Source organism: Phocoena sinus, chromosome 1 (assembly GCF_008692025.1).
Source record: "Phocoena sinus isolate mPhoSin1 chromosome 1, mPhoSin1.pri, whole genome shotgun sequence".
Classification (NCBI taxonomy): Eukaryota; Metazoa; Chordata; class Mammalia; order Artiodactyla; family Phocoenidae; genus Phocoena; species Phocoena sinus.
In genome coordinates this window covers 758,342-785,627 of record NC_045763.1, presented here as the reverse complement: position 1 = coordinate 785,627, position 27,286 = coordinate 758,342, and the positions used below count along the sequence as shown (strand labels likewise).

The 27,286-nt window shown below is 45.7% G+C and overlaps 1 protein-coding gene across 8 annotated transcripts in view; it reads left to right on the top strand.

Annotated features, from left to right (window-relative positions):
• GNB1 (G protein subunit beta 1) overlaps nucleotides 1-27,286 on the top strand; it is a 93,120-nt gene that overhangs the window by 51,910 nt on the left and 13,924 nt on the right. For 7 of the 8 annotated variants that reach the window (XM_032653350.1, XM_032653316.1, XM_032653308.1 and 4 more), the window contains 5 exons: nucleotides 14,024-14,126; nucleotides 19,201-19,239; nucleotides 20,830-20,936; nucleotides 25,092-25,155; nucleotides 26,472-26,634. In XM_032653350.1, the coding sequence (XP_032509241.1) occupies nucleotides 14,070-14,126; nucleotides 19,201-19,239; nucleotides 20,830-20,936; nucleotides 25,092-25,155; nucleotides 26,472-26,634 (430 nt within the window). In that variant the 5' untranslated portion in view covers nucleotides 14,024-14,069. Of the gene's footprint in view, nucleotides 1-12,362; nucleotides 12,483-14,023; nucleotides 14,127-19,200; nucleotides 19,240-20,829; nucleotides 20,937-25,091; nucleotides 25,156-26,471; nucleotides 26,635-27,286 lie in introns of those variants that run through there. The other variant, XM_032653341.1, reaches the window with a different exon arrangement.

The window sequence follows — 27,286 nt, the reverse complement described above, 5'->3', positions numbered from 1 at the left end:
TTTTTGGCTGCTTTGGGTCTTCGTTGCTGCGCCCAGGCTTTCTCTAGTTGCAGCGAGCAGGAGCTACTCTTCATTGCGATGCGTGGGCTTCTTATTGCGGTGGCTTCTCTTGTTGCAGAGCACGGCCTCTAGGCACGTGGGCTTCAGTAGTTGTGGCTCGCGGGCTCGGTAGTTGTAGCTCGCGGGCTAGAGAGCACAGACTCAGTAGTTGTGGCACACGGGCTTAGTTGCTCTGCAGCATGTGGGATCTTCCCGGACCAGGGCTCGAACCCATGTCCCCTGCATTGACAGGCGGCTTCCTAACCACTGCACCACCAGGGAAGTCCCTGAAATAATTTTAAATTGAAAAACAAAACTAAAACGAATGAATTAGGTGCTTGACCAGTTCGGTATCCATATGTAAAAGGTGAACTTGACTCCATAGACAAAAATTAACTCTCAAAATGAATCAGACACAACCTAACACTAGAAAACATCTAAAAGAAAACAGAAAATCGTTGAGACTTTGGGTTAGGCAAGGATTTCTTAATGACATCAAAGACACAGTTCATTAAAGAGAATATTTATAAATTGGACTTCATCAAATTTAAAAATATCTCCTCCTTCAAAGACACTGTTAAGAGAATGAAAAGACAAGCCACAGACTGGCAGAAAATACTAGCCGATCACACGTTTTCTACATAACTTATGTCTAGAATAAGTAAAGAACTCTTACAATTCAATATTAAGAAAACAACAACCTGAAAAAAAAGCAAGTGATTTGAACAGAGACTTCACCAGAGAATATAGAGAGGTGGCAGATGAGCACGTGAAAAATCATTAGCCATCAGGGAAATGCAAATTAAAACCACAACGAGGGGACTTCCCTGGCCATCCAGTGGTTAGGACTTCGCCTTTCAATGCAGGGAGTGTGGGTTGGATCCCTGGTTGGGGAGCTAAGATCCCACATGCCTTGTGGCAAAAAACCATAACAGAAGCAATATTGTAACAAAATTCAATAACGACTTTAAAAATGGTCCATGTCAAGGGGCTTCTCTGGTGGCTCAGTGGTTGGGAGTCTGCCTGCCAGTGCAGGCGACACGGGTTTGAGCCCTGGTCTGGGAGGATCCCACATGCCGCGGAGCAACTAAGCCTGTGTGCCACAACTACTGAAGCCCGCACGCCTAGAGCCCGTCTCCCAACGGGAGAGGCCACCACAGTGAGAAGCCTGTGCACCACAGTGGAGAGTGGCCCCCGCTCGCCGCAACCAGAGAGGGGCCCGCTCGCAGCAACAAAGACCCAACGCAGCCAAAAATAAAATAAATAAAATAAAATAAATAAATTTATTAAAAAAACACACGAGACACCACTAACCACCTATTACAGTGGCTAAAATGGAAAAGACTGACCATACCACGTGCTGCCGAGGGTGTGCAGGCGCCGGGCTCTCATGCAATGATGGTGGGCATGAAAAATGGTGCAACCGTGTTGAAAACAGTTCAGCAGTTTCCTAATAGGTTAAACGTATGCTTGCCGTGTATGATCCAGCCTTTCCACTCCTAGGTGTTTACCCAAGAGAAACGAGGGCAGACATCCATGCAACAACAAGCATGGATGCATCTCGAAGTAACCATGCTGAGGGAGCGAAGCCAGACCACAGAAAAGTACATACTGTATGATTCCACGTATATAAAACTCTAGAAGATGCAAACTTACGTGTAGTGACAGAAGGCAGATTCGTGGTTGCCTAGGCGTCGGTGGTGGGGTTACAGAGGGACACAAGGAGACTTTTGGGAGTATAGATGTGTTCATTACCTTAACTGAGGTGGTGGTTTCATAGGTGTATAATATGTCAGAGTGTATCAAATTGTAATTGTTTATTGTGTTATTTACCTTCAGTAAAGATATTTTTTAAGCTAAACGAGCAATTAGCATAGGAGCAGGCCCTGCCTCTACCTGCTGAACCCCTGTATCACGCTGGTGGCTGCCGCCGCCCATATTTTTCGTTTGTGCGGAGGGCCTGTTCCACTGACTGGGTCGGAAGAGTGACAGGTGAGGGAGAAGTTTTCTGTTACTTAAATCATTTCAAGTGGAAAACCCTATTACTGCTTTTGTAACAAGTTCGATTTAGTGACATTTGCTGTGGTTCAGTCAGGTTTTAAGGACCTCATGTGGATTCTCATTGAGGCCTCATAGCATGTGAGGTAGGTAGTGTTACTGTTTCCACTTTCAGACCAAAATTCAGAGGCACAGAGAGATTGTCAACTCGGTGGAGGCCACCTGGTACTGAGAGTGGGGTCTGGAGGTCAGAAGTGCGGCCCGCAGCCAGGTGCAGCCACATAGCCTCTGCCAGCCGGTCCTGCGCAGGCCGGCTGGACGTGCAGAGGCACGTGGGAGACCCAGTTGTGCTCATCGTAGTTTGCAGGAAGTGAGTGTGAAAGCAGAGATTACGTCTGCGTACTGGAGTGCAAGTGGCACAGCTGAGAGCAGAGTCTCCCCCAAACTTGAGGGTGACAGCCTCTCAGAGGCGCCTCTGTTTTGTGCAGTTGATGTCCAGTCCCTGCCACCTTTCCCAGTTAGACCTTCCTGCTAGGTGTGTGCCGTTCACTTCTCGGATAGCATCAGTTATGTATGAAGTTTGGCTCTGAAATCCTTCAAGTGGGACTTCCTGTGTGGCCTCAACGGGTTTGAAGGGGTATGTACTAGGCTCTGTGTTCAACCTGGGAAGCAAGGTCAGCTGTAGAGGGAGAACAGGACGGAAGAACAGATGGGTTTTTTAGTGCATCAGACAGAAGGATTCAGGAGAAAGGGTCACTGGCCGTTTCCTGTGACTCCAGAGGGAAAGGCGACCTGGGTGAGGGTAACTCACACCTGCTGTCCAGCACTGGCTCAGCCCTGTCTTCCTATCCCACTCTCTGAGCTGCCACTTGCAAAGGACCTCGTGCCTCCCACTGTGATTTCTGCTGTCACTCCTAATTGCCAGCATCCGGTAGGTGAGCGAGCTGATCTGTAAGGCGACGTAGGGGAGGTGATACTGGGGTCAGGTAAGACCACCTCATCTTGCTCAGTATCTCAGCTGGGAGACGGGTTAGTTCCATGGGGGGAGAGCCTAGTTCCTGTTCCTTTAGGAGGATACTGAAGTGGGTCAGGCAGCCTCTGGTTGGGTGCCTGCTGTGTGAGTGAAGAGATGAGAAGGGCCCAGTGCCGTGCTGGCCACTACAATAGCTGGTGGCCACTCGCCACATGTGACTGGTGAGCACTGGAAATGAGGCTCGCCAAAATTGAACTATAAATACACCCTGCACTTGAAAAATTTAGTGTGGACTTGCCTGGTGGTCCAGTGGTTAGGACTCCCAAATCAGGGAGCACAGGTTCGATCCCTGGTCAGGGAAGATTCTGCATGCCGCATGGCTCCACCAGAAAAACAAAACAAGGAGAACTTAGTGCAACAAATGAGTGCAAAATAGCCTACTTACAATTGTTCTATATCGATTACATGTTGAAATAACGTTTTTGGTTGTATTAAATAAATATACTATTAAAATTAATGTAACCATGTTTCTTTTTACTTTTTTACTATGGCTGATGGAAAATTAATTCCACATGTGGCTCCCGTTGTACTTGTATCGAACAGCGCCTGCTTAGAGCAATGAGCTGATTGGAGGAGATGGGTAGGAGCTGAGATGAGTTAGGCACTGGGTCCTATGAGCCTGGGGCCTGGAGGTGACACCTGGCAACTCGTAAACCTGAATCACAGCTCACCTGAACTAATGACATTCAATTTTCGAGCTAATGGTCAAAGCACTTTTAATTTTTTTTAATTGAAATACAGTTGATTTACAATGTTATGTTAGTTTCTGGTGTATAGTGTATAGTGATTCAGTTGTATATACATATTCGTTTTCATATTCTTTTCCATTATGGTTTATTACAGAATATTAAATATAGTTCCCTGTGCTGTACAGTAGGTCTTTGTTGTTCACCTGTTTTATATATAGTAGTTTGCATCTGCTAATCCCAAACTACTAATATCCCTTCTCATCCCCTTTCCCCTTTGGTATAAGTTTCTTTTCTATGTCTGTGAGTCTGTTTCTGTTTCATAAATAAACTCATTTGTGTCATTTTTAGATTCCACATATAAGTGATATCATACGGTATTTGTCTTTCTCTGTCTGACTTCACTTAGTATGATAATCTCTAGGCCCATCCATGTTGCTGCAAATGGCATTATTTCGTTCTTTTTTATGGCTGAGCAGTATTCCATTGTATATATACACCACATCTTCTTTATCCATTCCTAAGTGTTCCTAAGCAACACTTAGGTTGCTTTCACGTCTTGGCTATTGTGAATAGTGCTGCTATGAACGTTGAGGTGCATGTATCTTTCCGAATTAAGAGTTTTCTCCGGATACACGCCCAGGGGTGGGATTGCTGGATCGTACGGCAACTCTAGTTTTAGTTTTGTAAGGAACCTCCTCCATACTGTTTTCCATAGTGACTGCACCAATCTACATTAAAAAAATTTTTTTTTTTTGGTGGGTAGAGTGGTTTTAAGATGCTGCCTCTAGAAGTGGAGAACCTAAGATCTCTTGCCCCTGGTGGGATACCTCCATTAGGAAGAAAACACTGCTCCCCCGGCTGGGGCAGAAGGCCGTGTCCAGGTGTTAACTTCCATTGCACCGTTGTCGGAGAGCTTGTCCTCCTGGAATGACGTGTGGGAGCAGGTGATTAAGGGAGTGAAATTTCTTTCTGTGGTCCCTTGACCATTTCTAGCCAGATTGCTTAGAGGGCCTGCATGGTTAACTCTGGAGCTGGCCTGAATCAGAACCGTGGCCAATGCCGTTTGTGACTGTGAACCTCGGGTAGGTTGTGACTCCTTTTCCTCCTGTTTACTGTGTGGACAATCGGTTGAACCTCCTCCTAGAGGGTGGTGAGGACACATGTGACATTACACGGCAAGGGGTCCTAAGTCAGCTGTGACCTCAGAGTATATTGTGAATCACCTTTTATGTGATTTTGAAGCAGTCAGGAATCCAAGTGGTGAGACCCTAGAGACTTTCCTGAGCCGGCTTGTGAGGTTGGCCTCGTCTGTCGTTCGTTTAGACTCTGGTCTTGGGGGATGGAGCCACAGCGTCTTCTGTCCACAGCAGATGCTCGGTAGACAGGGGTGAGGAAGACAAATAAGGGGTTTGTAGAGCGAAACCAAGAGCACTGCTGATAAAGGGAGAATGGCCCCAGTTCCCGGACTCGGCCTGGGTGCCACGCCTGGTCGGAACGCAGACAGGCTGCCCCGTTTCCTGCGGCAGAACCGCTCAGCAGAGATGTTGGGTGTCGAAGAATCACAGAGCTGTTTTGCAAAAGTCAAGACATATTCAGAAGAAATTAATATACTTTGATGAGTATGAGTCATGCTTTTACTTTCTGTAACTTTTGTGGGGAGACGCTAGCTGTAGGCTGTCTGAATTGACGGTTTTGAGAGGAGCAGTTTAGGGCAGCTCTGCTCGCGTAGAACAAGACCTCGGCTCCCTGGGCTGTCGCTTAGGACATCTCTCCCACTGTCAGCAAGGGTGTAGTTATGCGTCCCGTCCGTAGGGGTTTCTCTCTCGTGGCCCACTTTTCACATCATGGACAAACCTTGGCTGCTGCCTTCAGGTGGGAAGACAGAATCCCACAGCCTCGAAGGAAGCAGGGGAGCCTGAGCTGCGCCTGGCTCGCGGTGGAGGAGACGCAGAGATGCGGCAGGGGCTGCGTGTTGGGGCGGGGCTGGGAGATGCTGGGAATTGAGGGGGGGGGGGGCGGAAAGCACATTCCTGCCACCCCTAGGCAGGTGCCAGCCGGCAGAGGTGGGCCCTGGGCAGCACGGAGCTGGGCAGCAGGTGGTCTCTGCCTTCCCTGAGCCCCCACCCGCCCCCCGCAGCACTGCCCGATCGGGCTCCCTTGGCTCCCACTGTCCGTGCTGCCAGGGCCCCTGGGTCTTCTAGGCCTGCTCCGGTACTTTGTTAGCTAGAAATGTGAGGTGGATTGACATTCACGTTCCCTTCTAGTTCAAGAATTTTTCTTAACAGGCACAAAACAGTATTCGTATGATAGCTTAAATAAAATAAGTCTGGGTTTTAGTCAGCACAATAACAGTATGTTTGCAACTTCGCTTTCAGTAACGTACTTCTTATCAGATGTTTTAATGTGTTCTGAAATGTAAATTCTTTTTTTATATTAATATATTATTTATTTTTGGCTGCGTTGGGTCTTCGCTGTTGCGTGCGGGCTTTCTCTAGTTGCAGTGAGCAGGGGCTGCTCTTCGTTGTGGTGCGCGGGCTTCTCATTGCGGTGGCTTCTCTTGTTGCGGAGCGTGGGCTCTAGGTACGCAGGCCTCAGTAGTTGTGGCGCACAGGCTCGAGTGCAGGCTCAGTAGTTGTGGCACACGGGCTCAGTTGCTCCGTGGCATGTGGGATCTTCCTGGACCAGGGCTTGGAACCCACGTCCTCTGCATTGGCAGTTGGATTCTTAACCACTGCACCACCAGGGAAGCCCTGAAATGCAAATTCTTTACAGTAATTTTCAAATGCGACATTGCGTAGCAGCCATAAATAGTTTGCATATGATGGTAAAACTAAGTAGTGCCTTCTGAGTGATGGGTTCAGAGGAGCAGACGGTGGGATTTGCGGCTCTTGATACTGCTGCCTGCCTGATGAGGCACATCTCTGGAGGGAGGATGGAGCTGGCTTACAAAAGATATGTTTTTTACTTTTTGTGCTCTCTGCAATCTGTCCACGGGGCTGGAGTACTTTCCTGTTGTTCTCAGGCACATGGTTGATTTTTTAAATTTTATTTTTTGGGCTGCACTTCGCATCTTGGAGGATTTTAGTTCCCCGACCAGGGATCAAACCCGAGCCCAGCAGTGAAAGTGCCAAGTCCTAGCCACTGGACCACTAGGGGAAGTCCCGGTACATATTTGATTTTTTGTTGGGCAGTAAATCCCTTTGGATGCATTTAACCCTATTATGACCCCACTCACTCAAGGACTGGCTTTGGGTCTTGGGAAATCAGGAAAGCACGTGCTGCAGTGGTGTTGGAACCATTCACAGGGCATCAGACCGGGCATCAGCATGGTACCATCTTGGGGGCTTTTCCACTGCCGTGATGTCTGGGTTTAGCGTGGATTTCCTAAAATGACACATGGGCTTCCAGAAATGCAGTTTGAGTGTACGTGGCGTTTGACTATCAGTGACTTTATGAAGTTATGTGTAGGTTCTGTTGTGATTTGAAAAGTACAAGAACCTTTATTTTCAAAAGGTCGTAAACGGAAGTGAGGCTCTTCTTGCCTCTTACAGAACATCAGCTGGGGGCCTCGTAGTGATCAGACCTTTGTAAGGCTGATAAGTAAATTCACTTTATGTATAGATTATATCTTGTATCTTTTTTATTCCTATTTACAAAACCAATGTACGATCGTTGTATAAATTTAGTTCTGGTAAGAATGATTACATTTTTTTACATTGTCCTAGTGCTTTAAGGGGATATGCTTAAATTGGAGTTAAACAGTAATTTAGAAGAAGAGTATATACTACATTGTCCGTAAATGTAAAATGTGAAAAATAGAAGTGTCTTATGTGTGCATTATCAGTAAACACTTAACTGAGGGGCTGTGAGTTTTCTTTTAAAATTTGCATCAGAAAATTGAGATACAGGAAAATCTTGTGAGGTATCTTAGATGTTGGGGACAGACTATTTAAATCATTGCATTCTAGTAAAATGTCACACACACATGTCAGTTTTAAAATAACGTGTAAAAATTTGCTGGATACTTTAATCCGGAGCCAGACGGGAATTTTGTGTGTAACTAGGTTTCCTCTGTTAGTCTCCATTACCAGCTGGTCACCCATATTAAAAACTAGTTATGGTTGACTTTGTATTGAATATTCTGCTATCTGCTACTTCTTAGAAGCTGACGTAATGTTTCATCAAAACTTAATTTTTTGTCACTTTTGAAACATACCAGCCTCCATGGTCAACCATTCAGTTGTTCAGACAAATTTGAGAATTTTTGGGATTGTCTCTTTCTCACAGACAACCAGCTAACGTGGCAGCGTGATCCATGTCAAAATACAACACAATCTGCTTGTGAGATCCCTGTGCTCCTATATTTTTAAAACTAAGAGATATATAACAGATTTCATACATACTTGTAATGTAGTCAAACGATACCAAGAGGTAATGACTTTTAAAAAAATTTAAGAGAATGTGCAAACATAGATTACAGGCAGACTATTATGAAATCATCCAGCTCTAACAGAATTCTGCTAGTTTTGTTTAATCTCCTTTCTTTCTATCAGAGTGTTTTAAAGGAAGTCCCCAAATCATATCATTTCACTCATAAGTAAGAAGCCTTTCTCACGGTTAAGGACTTCAGTTTCATTATGGCACCGAATGAAAGAGCAGCAGCCCCTTGTCATCAGATACCCAGACGATACTCAGATTTTCCTGGTTTTCTCTGTACATTTGGATTTTAAATCAAGATTCAAGGTCTCTAACATTTAAACAGAAACTATTCTAATGGAAAATTGAAATACATAATAAGTTAACAAATAGTATAAGGAACTCCATCACCAAACTAAAGCAATTACCAACTCACGACCAAACTTGTTCTTCTGTGCTCTCCCGTTTCCCTCCTTGGTTGTTCTACAGCGAATTTCAGACACATCATTTTATTCTTAAATCTGTCAGGGTATATACCTTCCCACGCCAGGGAAGCCTGCGGGTGTCTCGTGGTGGAGTTGTCCCGCGCCCTGGGGATTTGCCCTCACTGCTCGGGTTTTGTTAAAGCAGCTGTGACCCAGGAAGGCCTTGACTGCTGTCCATCGCCCTTTGGACTTGTGCTGTCTCGATTTCGGAGATTAACTTGGATTTGGGAATGGAAGAAAAACCAGAAAAGCTGGTGAAATTGATTCAAATCCCTTATGCAAACTCCCCTCTCTCAGAATGCTCTTTTGTCTGGAGGTGAGGTGTGGTACTGGTACTCGTGGGCCGAGCAGGTTGGCAGACTCCTGCCCCTGTGGCGTGGGGTGCTCGGCGGGGCTGCTGTTGCCCCAGGACGTTGAGCGCAGCACGGGCACCGGTGGCTGGCGTCCCGGGCCGCCTTCCTGTGGGTCGCAAACCCGCGTGTGCGTGGCAGCTGCTCTGTGGGGGATGCACTTAGTAGTCTGATCACTGATCACACAGAAAGGCTTACAGAGCCCTTTACAGTTGTCTTGTTAGTTTTCTTCCTGGCCCTGCGGTGTTGGTGCTGTCGTTCCTGTGGTGCAGTCAGCAGACCAGAGTGGAAAGTGAGCGGGTGAAAGTCACATTCCTTGTGTGTCGTAAAACCAGAACCTGAAATTATACTTTGATGCAGTCGCTCCATTTTGTCCTTAATATCAGCTCGCATCATTATTAGTGACTGGGTAATAACTGGGACACTGGGGGCCCTTGAAGTGTCCTTCCTAGGCTTTACAGGGGTCTTGATTAGAGGGGCGTGGTGCTGCATTAATCGTGAAGTACGTTATATCACAAATGTGAAATATTTAAGTAAAAAATTATGTTAACACTTTAACTTACAGAGATACTGGGTATAACCTAAAGTAGGGGCAGATCACTTCACGTACTTGCTTTTAAGATACTTAAATTTCTGTGGAAAGTATTTCCAAAACAAGCTCTAAATAAAAGCTGGTGGCAGATGTGGGTCATAAAGAACAGAAGTGAGACTCTCAGCAGGTCCTGTCTTAGTGGATTAGACTGGTCAGTGCGCTGAGTCAGCATGGCCAGTGCTTAGCCGTGACTTTGGCCCTGGAGGAGAGAAGGAGCCCAGGCCACGTCAACCTGATGGTGGGCTTCTCAGAGGCTCTGGGGGACTAAGGATAGTGAAGAGAACAGCAAAAGCAGTTACGTGTAAGTAAGACCTTTAAAATGTACATTCATCTTTTGTGATCAAAGGAATGTAAACTGCATGTCCAGTATTTGGAAAATGAAGAGAAAAATAAGACCAGTAATTCTAACAGAAATGCTGTCTTATTACATGTGTTTTTAAATCAGGTATGTTTCTGGCCTTCTTAAATAGCTAAAATTATTACACACACATTTGTTTTTCATTTAGCATATAATGAGCATTCTTCTAGGTTTTTATACTATCTCCATTATTGTTCCTAGCGATACGTAATCGTTCACCCAGTAAACGGTTAACATTTACTAGCTTTTTTCTTTTAACTGAAAAGTATGGAGGAAGAATTGTGAATGCTTCTTGGTTCAACGGCCCAGATAACCAGTTAACTTTTTTTGGAAAAGAAAAAAATGTATATACACATATAATTTTACATATATAATTTGTCTTTTTTCCTTATATATATATGATAGTATGAAAAATCAGAGCTGCCCCTATTCCTGTGTATTTCCCCCCAAAATAGCCATTAACATTTTCTTGTGTAGATAGAAAAAAGATTGCTTACGTTAGCATAGATGTTTATTCTTTTTCTATACACAAAAGGAGAAATATCATCATTCATATATTTTTCTGTACCTTGTCTCTTTCATTTGCTGTTATCGTCACAGCAGAGCATTTGGGACGAACTTTTAGTTTGTGGGAATTAGGAATTGTTAGCTTCCCACCAGCCCCACTCTGGATCTGAGTGTGCAGGCTCCTTGCTGTCCGTGGGTTGCTTGCAGGCTCCTTGCTGTCCGTGGGTCGCCGACTTCTCTTTGGGGGAGTGCTGACTGCTTGGTCTTGTGTGATGGTGGTGTTGCCCGGTCCCTTCACACTCATCCTTTGAGGCCAGTTTCAGTGTCCGTTAGCTCAAGGCGTGGGAGGCTGTCCATCGTGGATGTGTGTGTGCCCCACAGAGGAGGTCCTGGACTGTGCCACGTCAGAGCGAACCCCAGTGCCCAGAGGGCGACGGGGAGAAGTGAGCGTGCTGGAGTGTCCCCCCCATCGGTGAGAGGCCAGCTGCAAATAACTTCTTTTCCAGATTGGATTTTAAAAAATACACCTTCAACATGTAGAATAAAGAATGTAGTTGAAAAAAATTTTTTAAATGTCTACCAGTAGGTTTCTCTTTCTGACCAGACTGTAGAGATCAAAAAGGGCCTTTCAGGACACTTATTTTTATTGGTAGTAGAGATATGAATACCCTTTTCTTTAACAATTAACGGTTACGAATTTTGAGTCGCCTAATTGCAACTTGAATGTGGACACTGGTCGTAGAGAGAGCCGTAATTAAAAGGCAGTATTAATAATTTATGTTACTTAATGATGAAAGAGAAATAGATCTGGTTTTGTTCTCTTTGCTTGTGACTAAAGATTGAAGTCAGCAAGTATTGGTATTATTGCTTCTGAAATTTTGAGAGAGAACTGAATTGGAGCTTCTCATTTTAAAGGTAGTTAAGTTTTCAATAAATTAATTTCTCTAGTTTAAAGCAATACAGCTGGGTGATTATCGTGTATTGATATGTATTCTTTTATAATATGTAAAAAAAAAAGAGCACCTAATTAAAAGAAATATTTAATTTTAATATCTCAGGAGCTATTCCATCTAATACTAGGATTTGGGTCTTTACCTAAAGACCACCTAGCATCTGTGAAAGTTCTTTCTGTTTATCTCGATCCTAGGAGTTTGTTGGTTTTGTCCTTACTTTAAAAACTAGCGTAGCTTTTTAGTGTTTAAATTGGGATCAGAAAACATGGTTTGTTGACTAAAACTAACCGTTTAATTCAGTGTACCTTATGACAACATTAGCTGTTAGTTCTCTTCACGTTGATTTTGGAAGGATTGAATGAAGTAGCTTCTCCACAGACTAAGAACAATTCTTTAACGTGGGGGTGGGGAGTGTTACTGGGATAAAACTGCCCCCAGCTCTGCCGGATTGTCCTTATAGTATAATTTGATCACGTGTGAAATGCACGTGCGCTGCAATAGGCCGCCAGGGTTGGTGGGGAGGATGCAGGGCCGTCCGTAAGCTCAGGAAACGCATCGGCACAGCTTTCTGTTTTAAAATTATTTCGTGTTCTTTTGGCACTGTTAGTTATTATTTCATACATTAATATTCATCAGCTGCAGTCCTCAGAGTTTGATACATGAAAACGAGAGAGAGAATGAGCCCGGTTATCACATAGGGTAACTCCAGCCATGCTCCCTTTGTCCAGGGAGGCGCCGGGGAGTCTGCGTGGGCGAAGCTTGCCCGGGCTTACAACACCCACTTGAAGTAATGCCTCTAGGAACAGTGGTGTCACTGTCTTGCCTTCCCGGGACGGCTGGAGGGGCAGGCCCTGCCTTTGTCCTCTGAGATGCCTCAGCTCCGTGTCACGGCCCCACCCCGTTAGGCCTTTCCTGGTAGTTCTGCAGACTTTCTTTTAGGGTCAGCCCGAGGGACTTGATGCCTCTAGAAGCCCAGCACTTCCCCTTCTGCTTCCTTCCCGGCCCGCCCCAGCAGCTAATGGCGTTTTGTGGCTGTGAATAGATGTGGGCTGGTGGGTGCAGGTGAGGGCAGGAACCAGGAACTTAACACATACTTTTTAAAGATGCTTTTTATTGGGAAAGGTATTTTTGTTTTCTCAGTAAGTATTCTGTAATATAGACCATGTAACAATTATTTTGAATGCTTTTGTACAGAAAAGGAAAGTTTATCTAGACTGGGAACTAACAACTACGTTTCTTGGGTCATCCAGATTATTTCCCCCAGATGTGTTTCCATTTTAAGAAAGTAATTACTGTTAATTAAATATCTGGTGTATATTATAACAGCCCTGTGACTTTCACACAAAATCTGTGATGGAAGAATCTCCCCTCTGTTTGCATAGGAAATCGGGGCCCTTGCATAAGCTGTGTTTGCCTGTGGGAGCTAATTGTATTCTTAAGTGATTAAAAGATGTCGGTAATTGTGTCTTCAGCTTTGTGATAGGTTGGTCATAGTTAGGATTGACCTAACCCCTACGTTCTTGGTCAGAAATGCAACCCCCAATTACGACATTCCCTTGGGAAAATAAGTCTCTTGTTGAATAGGATAATCGTGTTTTGACCCTGATTTCAGGAATACTGTCTAACGAGCCTGGGGGTGGCGCAGGGTCAGGAGTGGGCAACAGGGCCGCTTGTACTGAGCCTACTTTGGCCTGTACCTATAAGGACTGCGGTGTTGTTTCTGATTCTCCTGGGATCCCAGAGCTCATTTTGGTGGGAGAGTAAGTTGTCCTGAATCAGAGGCCTGTTGGACACCAAACTGAGTCTTTTTAGAATTGCTGTGTGGGACTTCCCTGGTGGCGCAGTGGTTAAGAATCCACCTGCCAATGCAGGGGACACGGGTTCGAGCCCTGGTCCGGGAAGATCCCACATGCCGCGGAGCACCTAAGCCCGTGCGCCACAACTACTGAGCCTGCGCTCTAGAGCCCGTGTGCCGCAATTCCTGAAGCCCGCGTGCCTAGAGCCCATGCTCCATAACAAGAGAAGCCACTGCAACGAGAAGCCCGTGCAACGCAACGAAGAGTAGCCTGTGCTCGCTGCAACTAGAGAAAGCCTGCGTGTAGCAACGAAGACCCAGCGCAGCCAAAAAAAAACAATGAGAATCACTGTGTGAACATTCTGATGTCTTCTGGGCAGTCACAGGTTCAAGATCATTGACACGGCTTTGAGGTGCTGGGTTGCCAGGTTGCCACTGTACTCTATTTCCTGAACTAGCTACCCCAGGGTTTTCATGTGAGAGCTATTCTGAACGTCAGTCTTAGTTTACAGTGAGACCCAAATCCTTCGTGAAACCTGCTTCTAAACAGATTTTTCTTTCTTCAGCCCACCACCACCTTTTGAATAGTCTATTAGACATTGTCATTGAACAAAGCTTGTGTATAATAGTAATTATACTTTGTTAACCCAGCCCTTGTAGGCATTTTATACCTTCTTATGAATGCTAAAGAAAGGTACTCTGATTTGTAATGAAACCATAGCTCTCAAAATTTCAATTTCGTTCTCTCACCTGCTTCATTAAATTACTCAGTCATTGTTTATTAATTTTTTGTGCTTTTCTCTTTCAGATCTAAGATTCTTTGAGGTGGCTTTGAAGAGCACTAAGATTAGAAGATGAGTGAACTTGACCAGTTACGGCAGGAGGCCGAACAGCTTAAAAACCAGATTAGAGTACGTAGCTATGTGTGCTCCGTTTTGTTAATCATTTGGATTTCAGATGCGATGTTACCATTTTAAGGAAAGATGGGTTACAGAATACAGACTATTCATTGTTTTGGATTGAAATTGAATCTTAAGTGGCCCAGGATGTAGAAATTACAGGTCCAGGGCTTCCCTGGTGGCGCAGTGGTTGAGAGTCCGCCTGCCGATGCAGGGGACATGGGTTCGTGCCCCGGTCCGGGAAGATCCCACATGCCGTGGAGCGGCTGGGCCCGTGAGCCATGGCCGCTGAGCCTGCGCGTCCAGAGCCTGTGATCCGCAACGGGAGAGGCCACAACAGTGAGAGGCCCGCGTACCGCGCAAAAAAAAAAAAAAAAAAAAAGAAAAAGAAAAAGAAATTACAAATCCAGGTATTTGGCCTAGGACATTATTTTCAGGATTTTGTTTTCTTTCTTTCTTTTTTTAAACATCATTATTGGAGTATAATTGCCTTACAATGTTTTGTTAGTTTCTGCTAGGATTTTGTTTTCTAGCATATTTTCACTTCACTATACAGCAAATGTTTCCATAGAATTTATAGACATCTTTTTGTACCTTTTTTCTTGACTTTGGGCATTAGCTTTGTGACATTCTTTTGGTCACTGTATAGAGTGTGGTATTCACTTCCCCCACTGTGACTGCTAAGTTGAGGGCAGGAAACTTGTTTAAAGATAAGAGTATTAACAGCAGTAATAAAAAGTATTTAAGTGCAGGTGACTTGTTCTTAATTTTGAAAAAAGGGGTTTCCTAGGGATGGTTATGGCTGTTAGCACTAACATCTGTCTTCAAAGAGATGCTCTATTCAAATAGAGCATCTCTTTGAAGATAAAAACAGCCAGTATCATTCAGCTGTCCTGTAGAAAGTAGGATAGTTGCAGAGTTCTCAAGCATTACCTCCCAGTCTGTCACTGATGTTTATAATGGTGCACTGCAGAACCCATGAACTTTTAAAAGGGGATGCATACTAGGTCCAACTATAAGGATGGAGCCTAATTATTTCCTTTTAAAAGACCAATTATATGTTCAGAAAGCCTAGTGGTAGTTGGAAAGAAAGATCAGCATCATTTTAGCCGACTTTTTCTTGAAGTTGAGAAAAGGTAATGGAATTATCTGAGATCTACCATCAAAGAGGAAACAGAAAATATCCTTTTACTGTACGAATTTCAAATCTTAACATTTAAAACATACGATACAGCTCAATAAAAATAAGGAAGAGTTAGTATTTTTAATGGTTTGCCCTGATCAGATTTGTTTGATACATCCAGCCACACTCCAGAATATAGAAATTAGAATTTTGTTTTTCTAGCAACAATAAGTTGTTGTTTATAAGTTGTTCATAAATAGTGGGTTCAGATCTATTCGTAGCAAATAAGAGTTCATATGGCATAGGTAAAAAAAAAAAAAAAAAATCCAAATTTGGTGGAAAAAAATAAAGGCTGAAAGTCAGTGTTGCATCTCTTCTTCCCATTTTTTAGACCCATTTTCTGTAAAGCACACAAAACCCTCCTCTTAGGGGACAGAGCTGTCGTGTGAGCCACATGTGGAATTTAAAGCTGTAAAAAGAAACTGGTAGAATTAATTCTTAACAACTGTATCTAAACCAATATATCTAACAGATCACCATTTTGATATATAATTAATAAATACATTTACTTTTTACACTCTTTTTTGGTACTGAGTCTTGCCAATTCAGGGTCTCTTACATGAAATGGCCTCAGCGTGTACCCGTGGCATCTCCCGTGGCACCTGCTCCACGTGGACCATCCCCAGGAGAGTGGACGAGCTGCACAGCCATCTCCACACCCATCTGCACAGGCCTTGCCTCTGAGGCTGTGCTGGTTTCTTTGCACAGTATAGGGTCGACAAAGCTGTTTGAGTCCATTACATCAAATGGGAACAGAAGACTTTCTTTAACAAAGGAAAAAAACACCCTTTTCCCCCCCGATTACCCAAGGAACACATGCTTGTTAAAGAATGTAGGGCACAGCAAATCAAACAAGAGATGGTAGATGATTCTGAGAGGGGTCGCTTGCTTTATTAGATTGGTCTTTAAGCTGAAAGACCCCAGAGGGACCGTGTCGTCTTACTTTTGATCATGTTTGTGAGGAAACATGGGCTCTCAATGGGATGCCGATTGAAATAAACACATGGGCTACCAGTGGATGAAGGGGAGAACTCCACGAAATGTACAGGCGCAAATTTTTTTTTCAAAGTGACTGTGCCGACCCTGCAAGTGAACAAGACGGGCCGAGTGACGCGTATGGGTGCTTGTCTCCATTGACAGCAGAGCCGCGGTGGTCAGTGCGGCCCTAGTGGGATGGGCCTGGCCGCGTGCTGCCCTGTGCTGGACCGACATCCAGCCGGGATAAGGCCTGACTGACTGTGGGTCTGTGTGTGTTCCTCTGGGTGAGGGCCAGGAAGGTGACCTGCTGTCTTCAGTGACTTTTCTCAGCACAGACAATACAGGAGCCTCGGCTAAATAATAAGCCATTGTGAACATATCACCAGGCCGTTAAATTGGAATTTAATCTAAAAAATGTTGAAGATTTCTGTCTTTATTAAGCAGTTACAGAGATGGTTTCCATTAGAAGACTTCTTCCTACAGGGTTGGAGGTTGAAGGTTGAATTGCTCTGAGGATGTTGTACTCATTTACATTGAGCACTTGTGGGCTAAAATGAAGACTGAATTTGAGTTCCCTGTGTTTAGTGTTTAAAATGGTTTTTCTCTCTGTTCTCTGTGGTGTCACTGCAGTCTGCTCTGGACATCATGAAACCCATTTCAATCTCTGGACACTAACCAGAATGAAGCCACTTAAGTCCCATGGTTTAGTTTTTCCATTTAAAAAATTCTTGTTAAGGACTTCCCTGGCAGTCCAGTGGTTAGGACTTGGCGCTTCCACTGCAGTGGCCCAGGTTCAATCCCTGGTCGGGGAACTAAGATCCTGCAAGCCACATGGCACAGCCAAAAAACAAATTAGAAATTCTTGTTACTCTTTTTTAAAATTGAAAGCTGTGTATAATATCAGTAAGAATGGTACTCAGGGCTTCCCTGGTGGTGCAGTGGTTAAGAATCCACCTGCCAATGCAGGGGACACGGGTTCAACCCCTGGTCTGGGAAGATGCCACATGCCGTGGAGCAGCTAAACCCATGCACTACAACTACTGAACCCACATGCCACAACTACTGAGCCCTGTGCCGCAACTACTGAGCACGTGTGTCGCAACTACTGAGCACGTGTGTCGCAACTACTGAGCACATGTGCCACAACTACTGAAGCCCGTGCACCTAGAGCCTGTGCTCCGCAACAAGAGAAGCCACCGCGATGAGAAGCCCGCGCACTGCAACAGAGTAGCCCCTGCTCGCCGCAACTAGAGAAGGGCTGCGTGCAGCAACGAAGACCTAACATGGCCATAAATAAATAAATAACAAATTTTAAAAATGGTACTCAGAAATAAATATTGAACTCTGTAAGTAACTGATAGAGTCCCTGATGGAAAACCTGCTGCTCTGGGTCTCCCCTCCTCTTGGTCTTGACCCCAAGTTCAGGTGCTGGCACAGAAATACCTGTTTATATAATTTTTGTGTTTTAATTAAATAAGCAGATTTAACTAAGCAGAACGGCTTCTGATAGGATAGTTTGAGTTGAATTTGGAATCTAGATATTTGGTCCCTCTATAATCACCACCTCGTTGAATATACCCCCTGTGCTGGGCTGGTGAGTATTAGCACCAGCTTTGTGAAGCGGTGAGACCGTTTGCCCTGGAGGGGTCCCCGGCCCCTCGCACACGAGTGCTCATATGTATGTCAGTGAGAGCAGGTGGTCAGATGACGACACTGTGGCAACGTTTCTGTTAGAAATTGTCGTTATTTCCTTTGAAATTATTCCTACACAAAAAAACGTTTTAGGCCCCATCCCTATATTCAAATTTTGATCCTCTTAAAGCTGTTGTCTCATTTTCCCTCAGAATGTATGGCTTTCTATTTGTAAAAATATATACGCTGGGGCTTCTCTGGTGGTGCAGTGGATAAGAATCCGCCTGCCAATGCAGGGGACACAGGTTCGATCCCAGGTTCCGGAAGATCCCACATGTCGCGAGCAACTAAGCCCGTGCACCACAACTACTGAAGCCCACGTGCCACAACTACTGAAGCCCACGTGCCACAACTACTGAAGCCCACGTGCCACAACTACTGAAGCCCACGCGCCACAACTACTGAAGCCCGTGCGCCTAGGGCCCATGCTCCGCCACAAGAGAAGCCACCACAGTGAGAAGAAGCCCGCGCACTGCAACGAAGAGTAGCCCGCGTGCAGCCACGAAGACCCAACACAGCCAAAAAATATATATCTCTATGTATATGTATACATATATATATATACACGCTAATTTTGAGATATCAAGATTTTTTTTTCTAGTAACTTGAATCACTTAGGAACAATGAGAACATTTTAATTAGCTTGAGTAACATCCCTTTGTAGTTCTCACCTGCTTCACAAGGTCATTTTATAGATAAGAAAACAGGTAACAGGCTGCCAACAGCCAGAGTCTTCACCTGAATTTGGTGGTTTTGACCCCAGATCCTTCGCTCTTCTGTGTAGAGGTTAGCTTCAGGGATTGTTTGGCTTGGAAACAAGAGTCTTAGTTAACACACTCTAGAAGGAAAGTTCTCTGGGCCGGCCAGTCAGTGCTTTTTAGACGTTGTTTCTGTGGGCCCCACGGCTCCTGGGCTGGTAGAAGGAGCAAGACGCACGTGCAGGTCTGTGGGAAGGTGCCGGAGCCTCGCAGGCAGGAGAGGAGGCTCTGGGGGCGCGGGGGCGCTGCGCGTTAGACGGGGTGGTCTGCAGGCCAGGCACGCACTTGTGTGTTGCTGGTTCTCTGTTCAGTGTGCTCAGGACCGTGGGTGCGGGGCTGGGGTGGGGGCGCGGCGAAGGAAGGGGTCTGAGCTCTCCCCCCCTGGTGGAGGCTCTCCGGGACTGCAGTGCCAGCACCTTGGAGTGACTGTATCTGGAACAGCACTAATTCCCTCTTTATCGTTGTCTTTCCCTAGGATGCTAGAAAAGCGTGTGCCGATGCAACTCTCTCCCAGGTAAGAGCGGTCGCTGGTCTGGCCTGGAGGTTGGTGCTTGTGGCGCCTCCACTTGGGACCTCTAGAGGGAGCGCTCTGATTCTCTCCTGTGCACAGTGAGGGTGTGGGGCACTGCCCGAAGGGTTCTCCTGCGCGGACCCTTACCACGCTAGGCGAGGCCGTGGTGCGTCGCAGATGACAAATAATGTCTCTCGAGCCTTCTTGCGGAGGTCGGAGTTGTAAAGGTTATTGCAGTCTCGATACAGCTATTTCAGAGTTCTTCTCCCTAGCAAAATCTGCTTCAGAACTTCGATTTCTAAAGTCCGGTTTGGCACACTCCCAAAAAGTTAAACATTAGTCATGACCCAGCAGTTCCACTCCTAGATGCACGCCCAGAGGAGCTGACGCTCAAACAAGCCCGTGTACGCACGTGCTCACGTCGTCTCGGTTCCCAGCGGCCAGAGCAGGAAGCAGATATCCGCAGCTGGAGGAGCGCAGGGACCAAGTGTGGCCTGTCCGCGCGGTGGGACGTTACTCAGCCACAGAAGGGATGAATCTCGAGACATGGCGCTCAGTGAAAGAAGGTCACATGTTGTGTGATTCCACGCATGTGAAATGTGCAGACAGGTCACCCTGTAGGGACAGAAGATAGGTTCATGGTTGCCCGGGGCTGGGGAGGAGGCTGTAGTGAGCAGCACTTAATGAACGTGGGGTTTCCTCTGGGGGCGATGAGAGTGTCTTAGGAGGCAGCTGCGTGGCTAGATAGGACATACTCTCAAATGGTGCATTTCAACTCATTGAAAAACAATATTTTTGTCCAAAGAATTGAACAGAAATGTGAAAGAAAAATTATATTCCTACTTCTGTTGAGGATGATTTTTTTACATTGTCTTAGCGCTTTAGGAGATGTTGTTTAATTGGGTTTAAACAATAAGTTAAAGAAAAATTAGACTGCATAGGATAACCTGCATTTGAATCTCAAATGCACTTTGGACTGTACGTGTTTTTAAAGCTCATTATTGTGATACACTTATATTCCATTTGTCAACCCAGAATCCTTAACGTCAGGGTTTGTATGTTGAAGTGAACAGCAGGTTTGCATGTACAGTTTTGTGCCCTAAGCTACAGAGTACAGAGGAGATTCCATCGTGGTCCAGCTCAGCGTACAGCCTGGTCGCTGGACAGCCTGTAGGGCTGGGGCCCTGTGTTCGATTGTGATGTAGGCTGACGAGGCTCTAATTCAGAGGAAACCCGTGAGGGACTGACGGAGGCAGGAGGAGCTGGGCCGGGCGGCCAGCTAGGGAGACAGCAGAGACGGGAGGGGAGGCGGCTCTGGGCCAGCCCCAGGCCTGGTGCGCACGGGGGCAGGGGACAGGGGTCCTGGAGAACAGGTAGAGTAGCGGACTTTCCAGAACCGGGAGAGGGAAGGTAGGTGCCCTGGGAAACGGGAGAAATCACGGAGCGAGGCCTGGCAGACTGGAAGGAGCAGGGCAGGCGCAGCCGTGGCCAGGGCGCCGGGGCCAGTGAGCGGGCTGGGCGTGAAGGAGAGGAGACCTCGCGGGGAGAGCATGCGTCACGCAGTGTTAATTTGCAGTAACTTTTATTTTTAAGATCACAAACAACGTCGACCCAGTGGGAAGAATCCAGATGCGTACCAGGAGAACGCTGAGGGGGCACTTGGCCAAAATCTACGCCATGCACTGGGGCACAGATTCCAGGTGTGTGGGGCGTGGGCACACGGAGCGCTTGACACGTGCACGGAGGAGAAAACCTGAACTCATTGGCTGTGACTTGTAAAGAAAAAATTAGGCATTTGCGTCAGATGTGCGAGCAGGCCAAGACAGCAGCCCGGGTGCCCGAGCTCCATCTGTGTTCCCGCCTGCCTCGGCCGACTGCACACGGTCACCTCCTCACCACCCTCCCTTCGCCTTTGTCCTCCCAGCTCCGCGGCTCGGCGCCCGTGCCACCTTGGGGAGGTGACCTGTCCTCTTTGCCATGGCTCCTCCTCTTTCCAGCCTGTTCCTCGTGGCCTCTTGTCCACACCCTCTCCTGGTTTCGGTGCCCCGGCTCAGGGATCAGAAGCCACTTCCTGCGGTGTCCGTGTCCGGAGGGTTAGAACAGCGACTCGTGTCCCAAGGTTCCTGCATGAGTCTGAGCTGGTTGTTGCTGCTGTCACTGCCTCTCCCCGGCCTGTCTGCCCCACCTCCCTTTCTTCTAGCCTCTCATTCTTTCTGCCTTGAATTCTGCCCCGTGTTCGGACCTCTTTCTAGGTTCCCCATCTCCGTCGCCCTCCCGGTCCCTCCTCCCCTTGCCCTTAACCTGCAGCAGCATTGAAATGAAATCCATTCAGCTCTTTTCTGTTCCTCTTTTAGAGGCTGCTGGGAAGTCTTTCTCCACTTTTCCACCCAAGTAATTACATAAAATGCTGTGTGACTTTGTGACTGTAACATGTTCTTTCAAATAGCTAACATGGTATTTCAGATGCCTTTCTTAGAGGAGCATTTTTTTCATGTTTAATTATCAGAGAAGAATTGTTTGCTTGGTTGTTTTTTTCTTTGTTCATGAAATTGCCTGCTTTAGAGTGTCAACAGCTACAGAACAAAAGAGTCTATTTTTAGTTTTTTCTGTAGACTATCCCATATAATTCCAAATGCAAATGAGAGCTAACTTAGATCATTTCAATGATGGCAGTAATCAGAAAGAATAAAAATGGAAAAAGAAAGAAAAATGCCCTTACTAGTCAATCCACCTTAGAATTTATTGTCAAAAGTAGATGGTAACCAAACAGTATCTTACCTTTGGGTCTTTCCTCCCATCTGTGGGAACATCAGTGTCCTGATTAGACAGGACGTTGGATGGTTAGTGATGTGTCACTTGTGCCCTGAGAGGTGACCAAGAGCTGTGCTCAAGGAACTAAGGCAGGTGTGTGGCCAGAGCTGTGGTGATGTGGAGAGGGGCTCGGGAGAGGCCGGGGGCCGGCAGCACCAGATCTCACAGGCGTCCTGAGCACTGCTGCCAGGCCTTGCGTGCCCTCTGGTTCCAACACAAATTCTGCCTTGAGAGCCCTGTGGTCGAAGGAACGAACGCAAAGGCAGGAATAAGCAACACCGCATTCCGGGTCGTGGTCACCCCTGAGAGAAGGGGTGACGTGGGAGACCCAGGAGACGCTGTTGGGTGTTGCATGGGTCTTGTTCTCTTTCTTGGACAGCGTTGTGGGTACGTGGGCATTTGTTTTAAAGCTGCTCTTCAAATGACATTTATTTTTATAATGCCCTTATATGAGATCTGTATTTGACAGTCATAAACAAGGAAAACAAAAAATGATACCAAAGAGGACCTTTGCTATCCAGACCCCTTCAGAGATTTTTTTTTTTGTTTTTTGTAGATAGCCGTGTTTTCTGGAGAGGTAAAATAGGTAAAATTTTGCCTCTTTAAAGTCCAAAGAAAGTTTATTTTTATTTTGGATGTACGTTTTGTTTAAGGCATCTTCATAAACAAAGGGTATTGTACAGCCTTTTTTCATGATTCAGAACTAAAATTTGGGAATGCCAGTTATTTGATCATGTTGGTATAATTCATGGAATCTCTCAAACTATTGCACTGATGAGGAGTTTTCTTTTAAAACTATAGGAGATACCCACAGTGAGGTTTGCGTATACGCATGTGTCAGTACACATTATGTATGCATTTATAACATGCTTATCAATACGTTGTAATTTTTTTATACCTAAAGTCTACTTTTTATAACATTTGAGAGTCTCAGTCACATGAATCAATGCTAAACTCCCCGCCCCCTTTTTAAATTAATTAATTTATTTATTTTTGGCTGTGTCTTCGTTGCTGCGCGTGGGCTTTCTCTAGTTGCAGCGGCGGGGGCTGCTCTTCGTTGTGGTGCGTGGGTTTCTCACTGTGGTGGCTTCTCTTGTTGCAGAGCATGGGCTCTAGAGCGCAAGCTCAGTAGTTGTGGTGCACGGGCTTAGTTGCTCCATGGCATGTGGGATCTTCCCGGACCAGGGCTTGAACCTGTGTCCCCTGCATTGGCAGACAGATTCTTAACCACTGTGCCACCAGGGAAGCCCTATCTCCCCGTTTTGAAGTCTGCTGAAGTGTTATAATTGAGAGTGAAACGCTGCTAACCCAGCGAGGCTTGAGAGTCCTCCCTCCTCAGAGTAAATGAAGGGCCTGAGTGAGGCCTTTGGATCTGGACCTCTATCTACTTAACCCCTGTTTTCAGTGTCCTGGAGCCCTGGGCCTCCTCCTGGCTCTTGCCTCGGTGTTCTGGGTGGGTGGCACCTCGGGGGAACTGAGAGCTCTAGGAGACAGAAGGAACCAGGTCCCAAGCGGTCGTCCTACTGGGGATTAAGAGGTGTGTCTTTTCTCACCTTCTGGAGGATCAGGGGCTGCTTAACGTCTCTCTAACCCTGGGGCGCGTCAGCACATAGTAAGCTTTCCGACCAGGAGGCCTTTCTAGAGGTGACCCTCCCGGAGGACGAGCTTCTTTACGTCAGCTCTGATGTTCATCCAAAGCCTGTGCTTAGAGGAGCCTGGCAGAAATAGAGCCGCAGAGCGAGCCTGGTTCCGATTACATGGGGTCTTTCAAGTGCCTCATATGTTTATGACTGCACCTTGATGCAGGGATTTACTTTAAGAAATTGCATCCAAAGAATAATAGGATTGCAGCCTGCATGTAGTTCAGTTCCTGGATAAGTTTTTCATGCAGTGCTGAACACGTATTTATTCCCTGCCAGACTCATAGCTGGCTCCCTGAGAAGGGTATGCATCGGAGCGTAGAGTTGGATGAAAAGGACCCGTTGTCAGAGGGATTCGAGTGATTTTACCTCCAGGTTTTGACCAGTTCAGGAAGCCAAGTGTATTGCGGCTGAAATGGTTGAGACCTGTGTTTTGATAAAATCTCTAAAACTGAAAATCCTTCTCCTTATTTACCATGCTGACACGTATCTCTGCGTGGGATTATGGAGAGAGCCTTCTTGCCGTTCCTTGAAAACAGCACAGTCTGTACAACAGAGTTCCTTAGGATATCTTATGAGTAGCGGTGGTTCCCTGAATTTACTCTCACTTGAAATTCCTTTGCCCATTAGTCATGTTTTCCTTTTGCAGTTTCCTGTCTTCTTTCTGCAAATACAGACAGAGCACCTTTTCAAGACACAGATCCCAAACGGCACAGTTGACCAGAGCAAGAAAATTGTTACGAAAAATATTCCTGATAGTTAACTAGTGTCTTCTGTGGGACCAGGCACAGCTGTGCTTTAGATTGTCATCTCTTTGCAAAGCAGGTGGAAAGGGGGTGCCTCCTTAATGTTTGTAAGGGCCTTGCAGTCCCATTTTGGCTCAGTCTGGGAAATTTTCATGGGGTATCTTTGGTGAGAAATGTCTCATAAATTTTGAATATCTAAAAACTTATTAGTCCTTTATATTTAGGCTTTCTCCGTGTCAGAATGGAACAGAAAATTACATACTAAATATTTTCTACCACCTTTGACTCATGAAAGAAAGATCTGTAGGTCTCAAATCTGATTTATGGTGAACAGAAGACAAACAGAAGCAGTTCTAGGCAACCAACTTGTCTCATCTGACCAGCCAAGGGACTGTGGCCAGGTCTTCACCTGAAGACAAGCACGATTGAACCTGAGCTGTTATCGCTGGCAATATTTTCTTTTCATGCTTTCAAAGTTGGTCTGACAATTAGAACATTTTTTTGTGGGGGGTGGTGCTTATAAATAAGTGCACTTTGCCAGCAAATAGAATGTTGAAGCGCGTTAGTCATCACTAAAGTTTAGTCTTCATTCGTTGTCTTTGGGTGACTTCCCTTGTTGGTGTGATACTGATGGTTTGCTTTTTTCTTTTTCCTCCAGGCTTCTAGTTAGTGCCTCACAGGATGGTAAGCTTATCATCTGGGATAGCTACACCACGAACAAGGTAGGTAGTGCAAACCCTTCCCTGAAAAGCGGCCCGGGCAAGGCGGGTGTTTAAACTCTGGGTTCACTTCCGTAAAATGTATAACAGGAGAGGGTGGGGGAGCACAGTGAGTTCGTTTTTGTGTAAAGTCATATGGGTCAGGTAGAAGCCCAGTCACGTGGCTGGCACGTGTCACTGGTGCTACTGGGCCAGCATGGTGTTGCTGTGATGTGTCGTCTCTTTACAGAGCAGGTTGGGGGAGCCTCCTTCAAGTTTCTAGGCAACTGGAGTCCAATTTTAGCTCAGTCTGGGAAATCTCATGCTTTATTTAAAAATACAGAAATACAGCTTTCCGTTTAGTCAACTAGTTTTTACAAGAAATAATCTGAAAGAGTTTATACTTTGAAGTATAAATTAAATTATTTTAAAATTTCAATCCAGGGTTGTATCATATTGAATGAAAAAGTACTATCGTTGGTCTAAACGTGTGTAACAGACAAAATTCAGTTTTATTTTACTGGAGGATACCACACGTGTATAACAGAATCCAGTACTTATAACAAATCTATCTCAAACACAGGGAGGTGTGTGGTAGGATTAATTACGGTAATTTCTAGTTTGATTACTTCACTAAAAATGCTTTATTTTTGGAGTGAATTTTATAGCCATTTTGACAAGCCAGTGAAATGTTTTCCTTTTAATATATGATTGTGATTCAGAGACTGTGTTGCTATTACTTAAGTGTCTACCTAACTGTAAGTTATGACTTTATTAAAACTCTACATTTGGGAATTCCCTGGTAGTCCAGTGGTTAGGACTCAGTGCTTTCACTGCTGAGGGCCTGGGTTCGCTCCCTGGTTGGAAAACTAAGATCCCACAAGCTACGTGGTGTGGCCTAAATAAATAAATAAAACTGCATAGGGGCTTCCCTGGTGGCGCAGTGGTTGAGAGTCCGCCTGCCGATGCGGGGAACACGGGTTCGTGCCCCGGTCCGGGAAGCTCCCACGTGCCGTGGAGCGGCTGGGCCCGTGAGCCATGGCCGCTGAGCCTGCACGTCCGGAGCCTGTGCTCCGCAACGGGAGAGGCCACAACAGTGAGAGGCCCACGTACCGCAAAAAAAAAACAACAAACCTACATTAAATTGGTGTGCAGCACTGGATTTCTAATTAAATTATTATTTTATCTGACTGCCCACACATATAAAATATTTTCAAAATAATTTTGGCCACTGTTTTGCTGTGCAGTGAAAGTTGAAGACTAGAAGCAGGATCATAAATGTCAGTAGTTAACGTTTTTGACCTTGAGCGTGCTTGCATCATGTGTGTCTTGTCATTTAGGTTCATGCCATCCCTCTGCGTTCCTCGTGGGTCATGACATGTGCATATGCCCCTTCTGGCAACTATGTGGCCTGCGGTGGCCTGGATAACATTTGCTCCATTTACAATCTGAAAACTCGTGAAGGGAATGTACGTGTGAGTCGTGAACTGGCTGGACATACAGGTACATGTTCTCATCAGTGACCTCAAAGTTTATACGCTGTGTGCCTTGCGTGAGTTACATGCTATGGACACTCACCCCTTCTCAACAATTATTTAATGAGATTGGCTACATCAATGGCCAGATATACTCTTAAAATGAAATCAAACACAGGCCTTGATATTCCTTTATCAGTAAGAAGCCTTTGGATATAAGTCGCTGTAGTGGCTGTTGTCAAGGATCTTGGGAACGTAGGTCGCTCCGCAGCAGCTGGATGCAGTTCGAGGCGTTACCTCCTTCTGAACCTCCTTCCATCCTGAGTGCCTTTCCAGAAGGGTTCCTAATCTAGACATGCGCGAGCGTGCACGTGTCTCCCTGTGCGCACACACATGTACTTATCCACATATCGAGACACCCTTACTGATCTCTTAGCATCCTTCATAATGACTGGCATTCTTGTTGCACAGGAAGCAGAACAGAGTCCTTCAGGCTCAGTGCTTTTGAACGTAGCCAGCTCTAAGCATTGGGGGTGGTGTGTTATTTTGGCTCCTGTTTGCTTTGGGATTGCTTCCTTCTTAACTTTCTATCTTCTTAAAGTAGAAACTTAGATCTTCCTACTTTTTCAAATATAAATTACCCTCTAAGCGTGGCTTTAACTGTATTATCATTCAGTGGG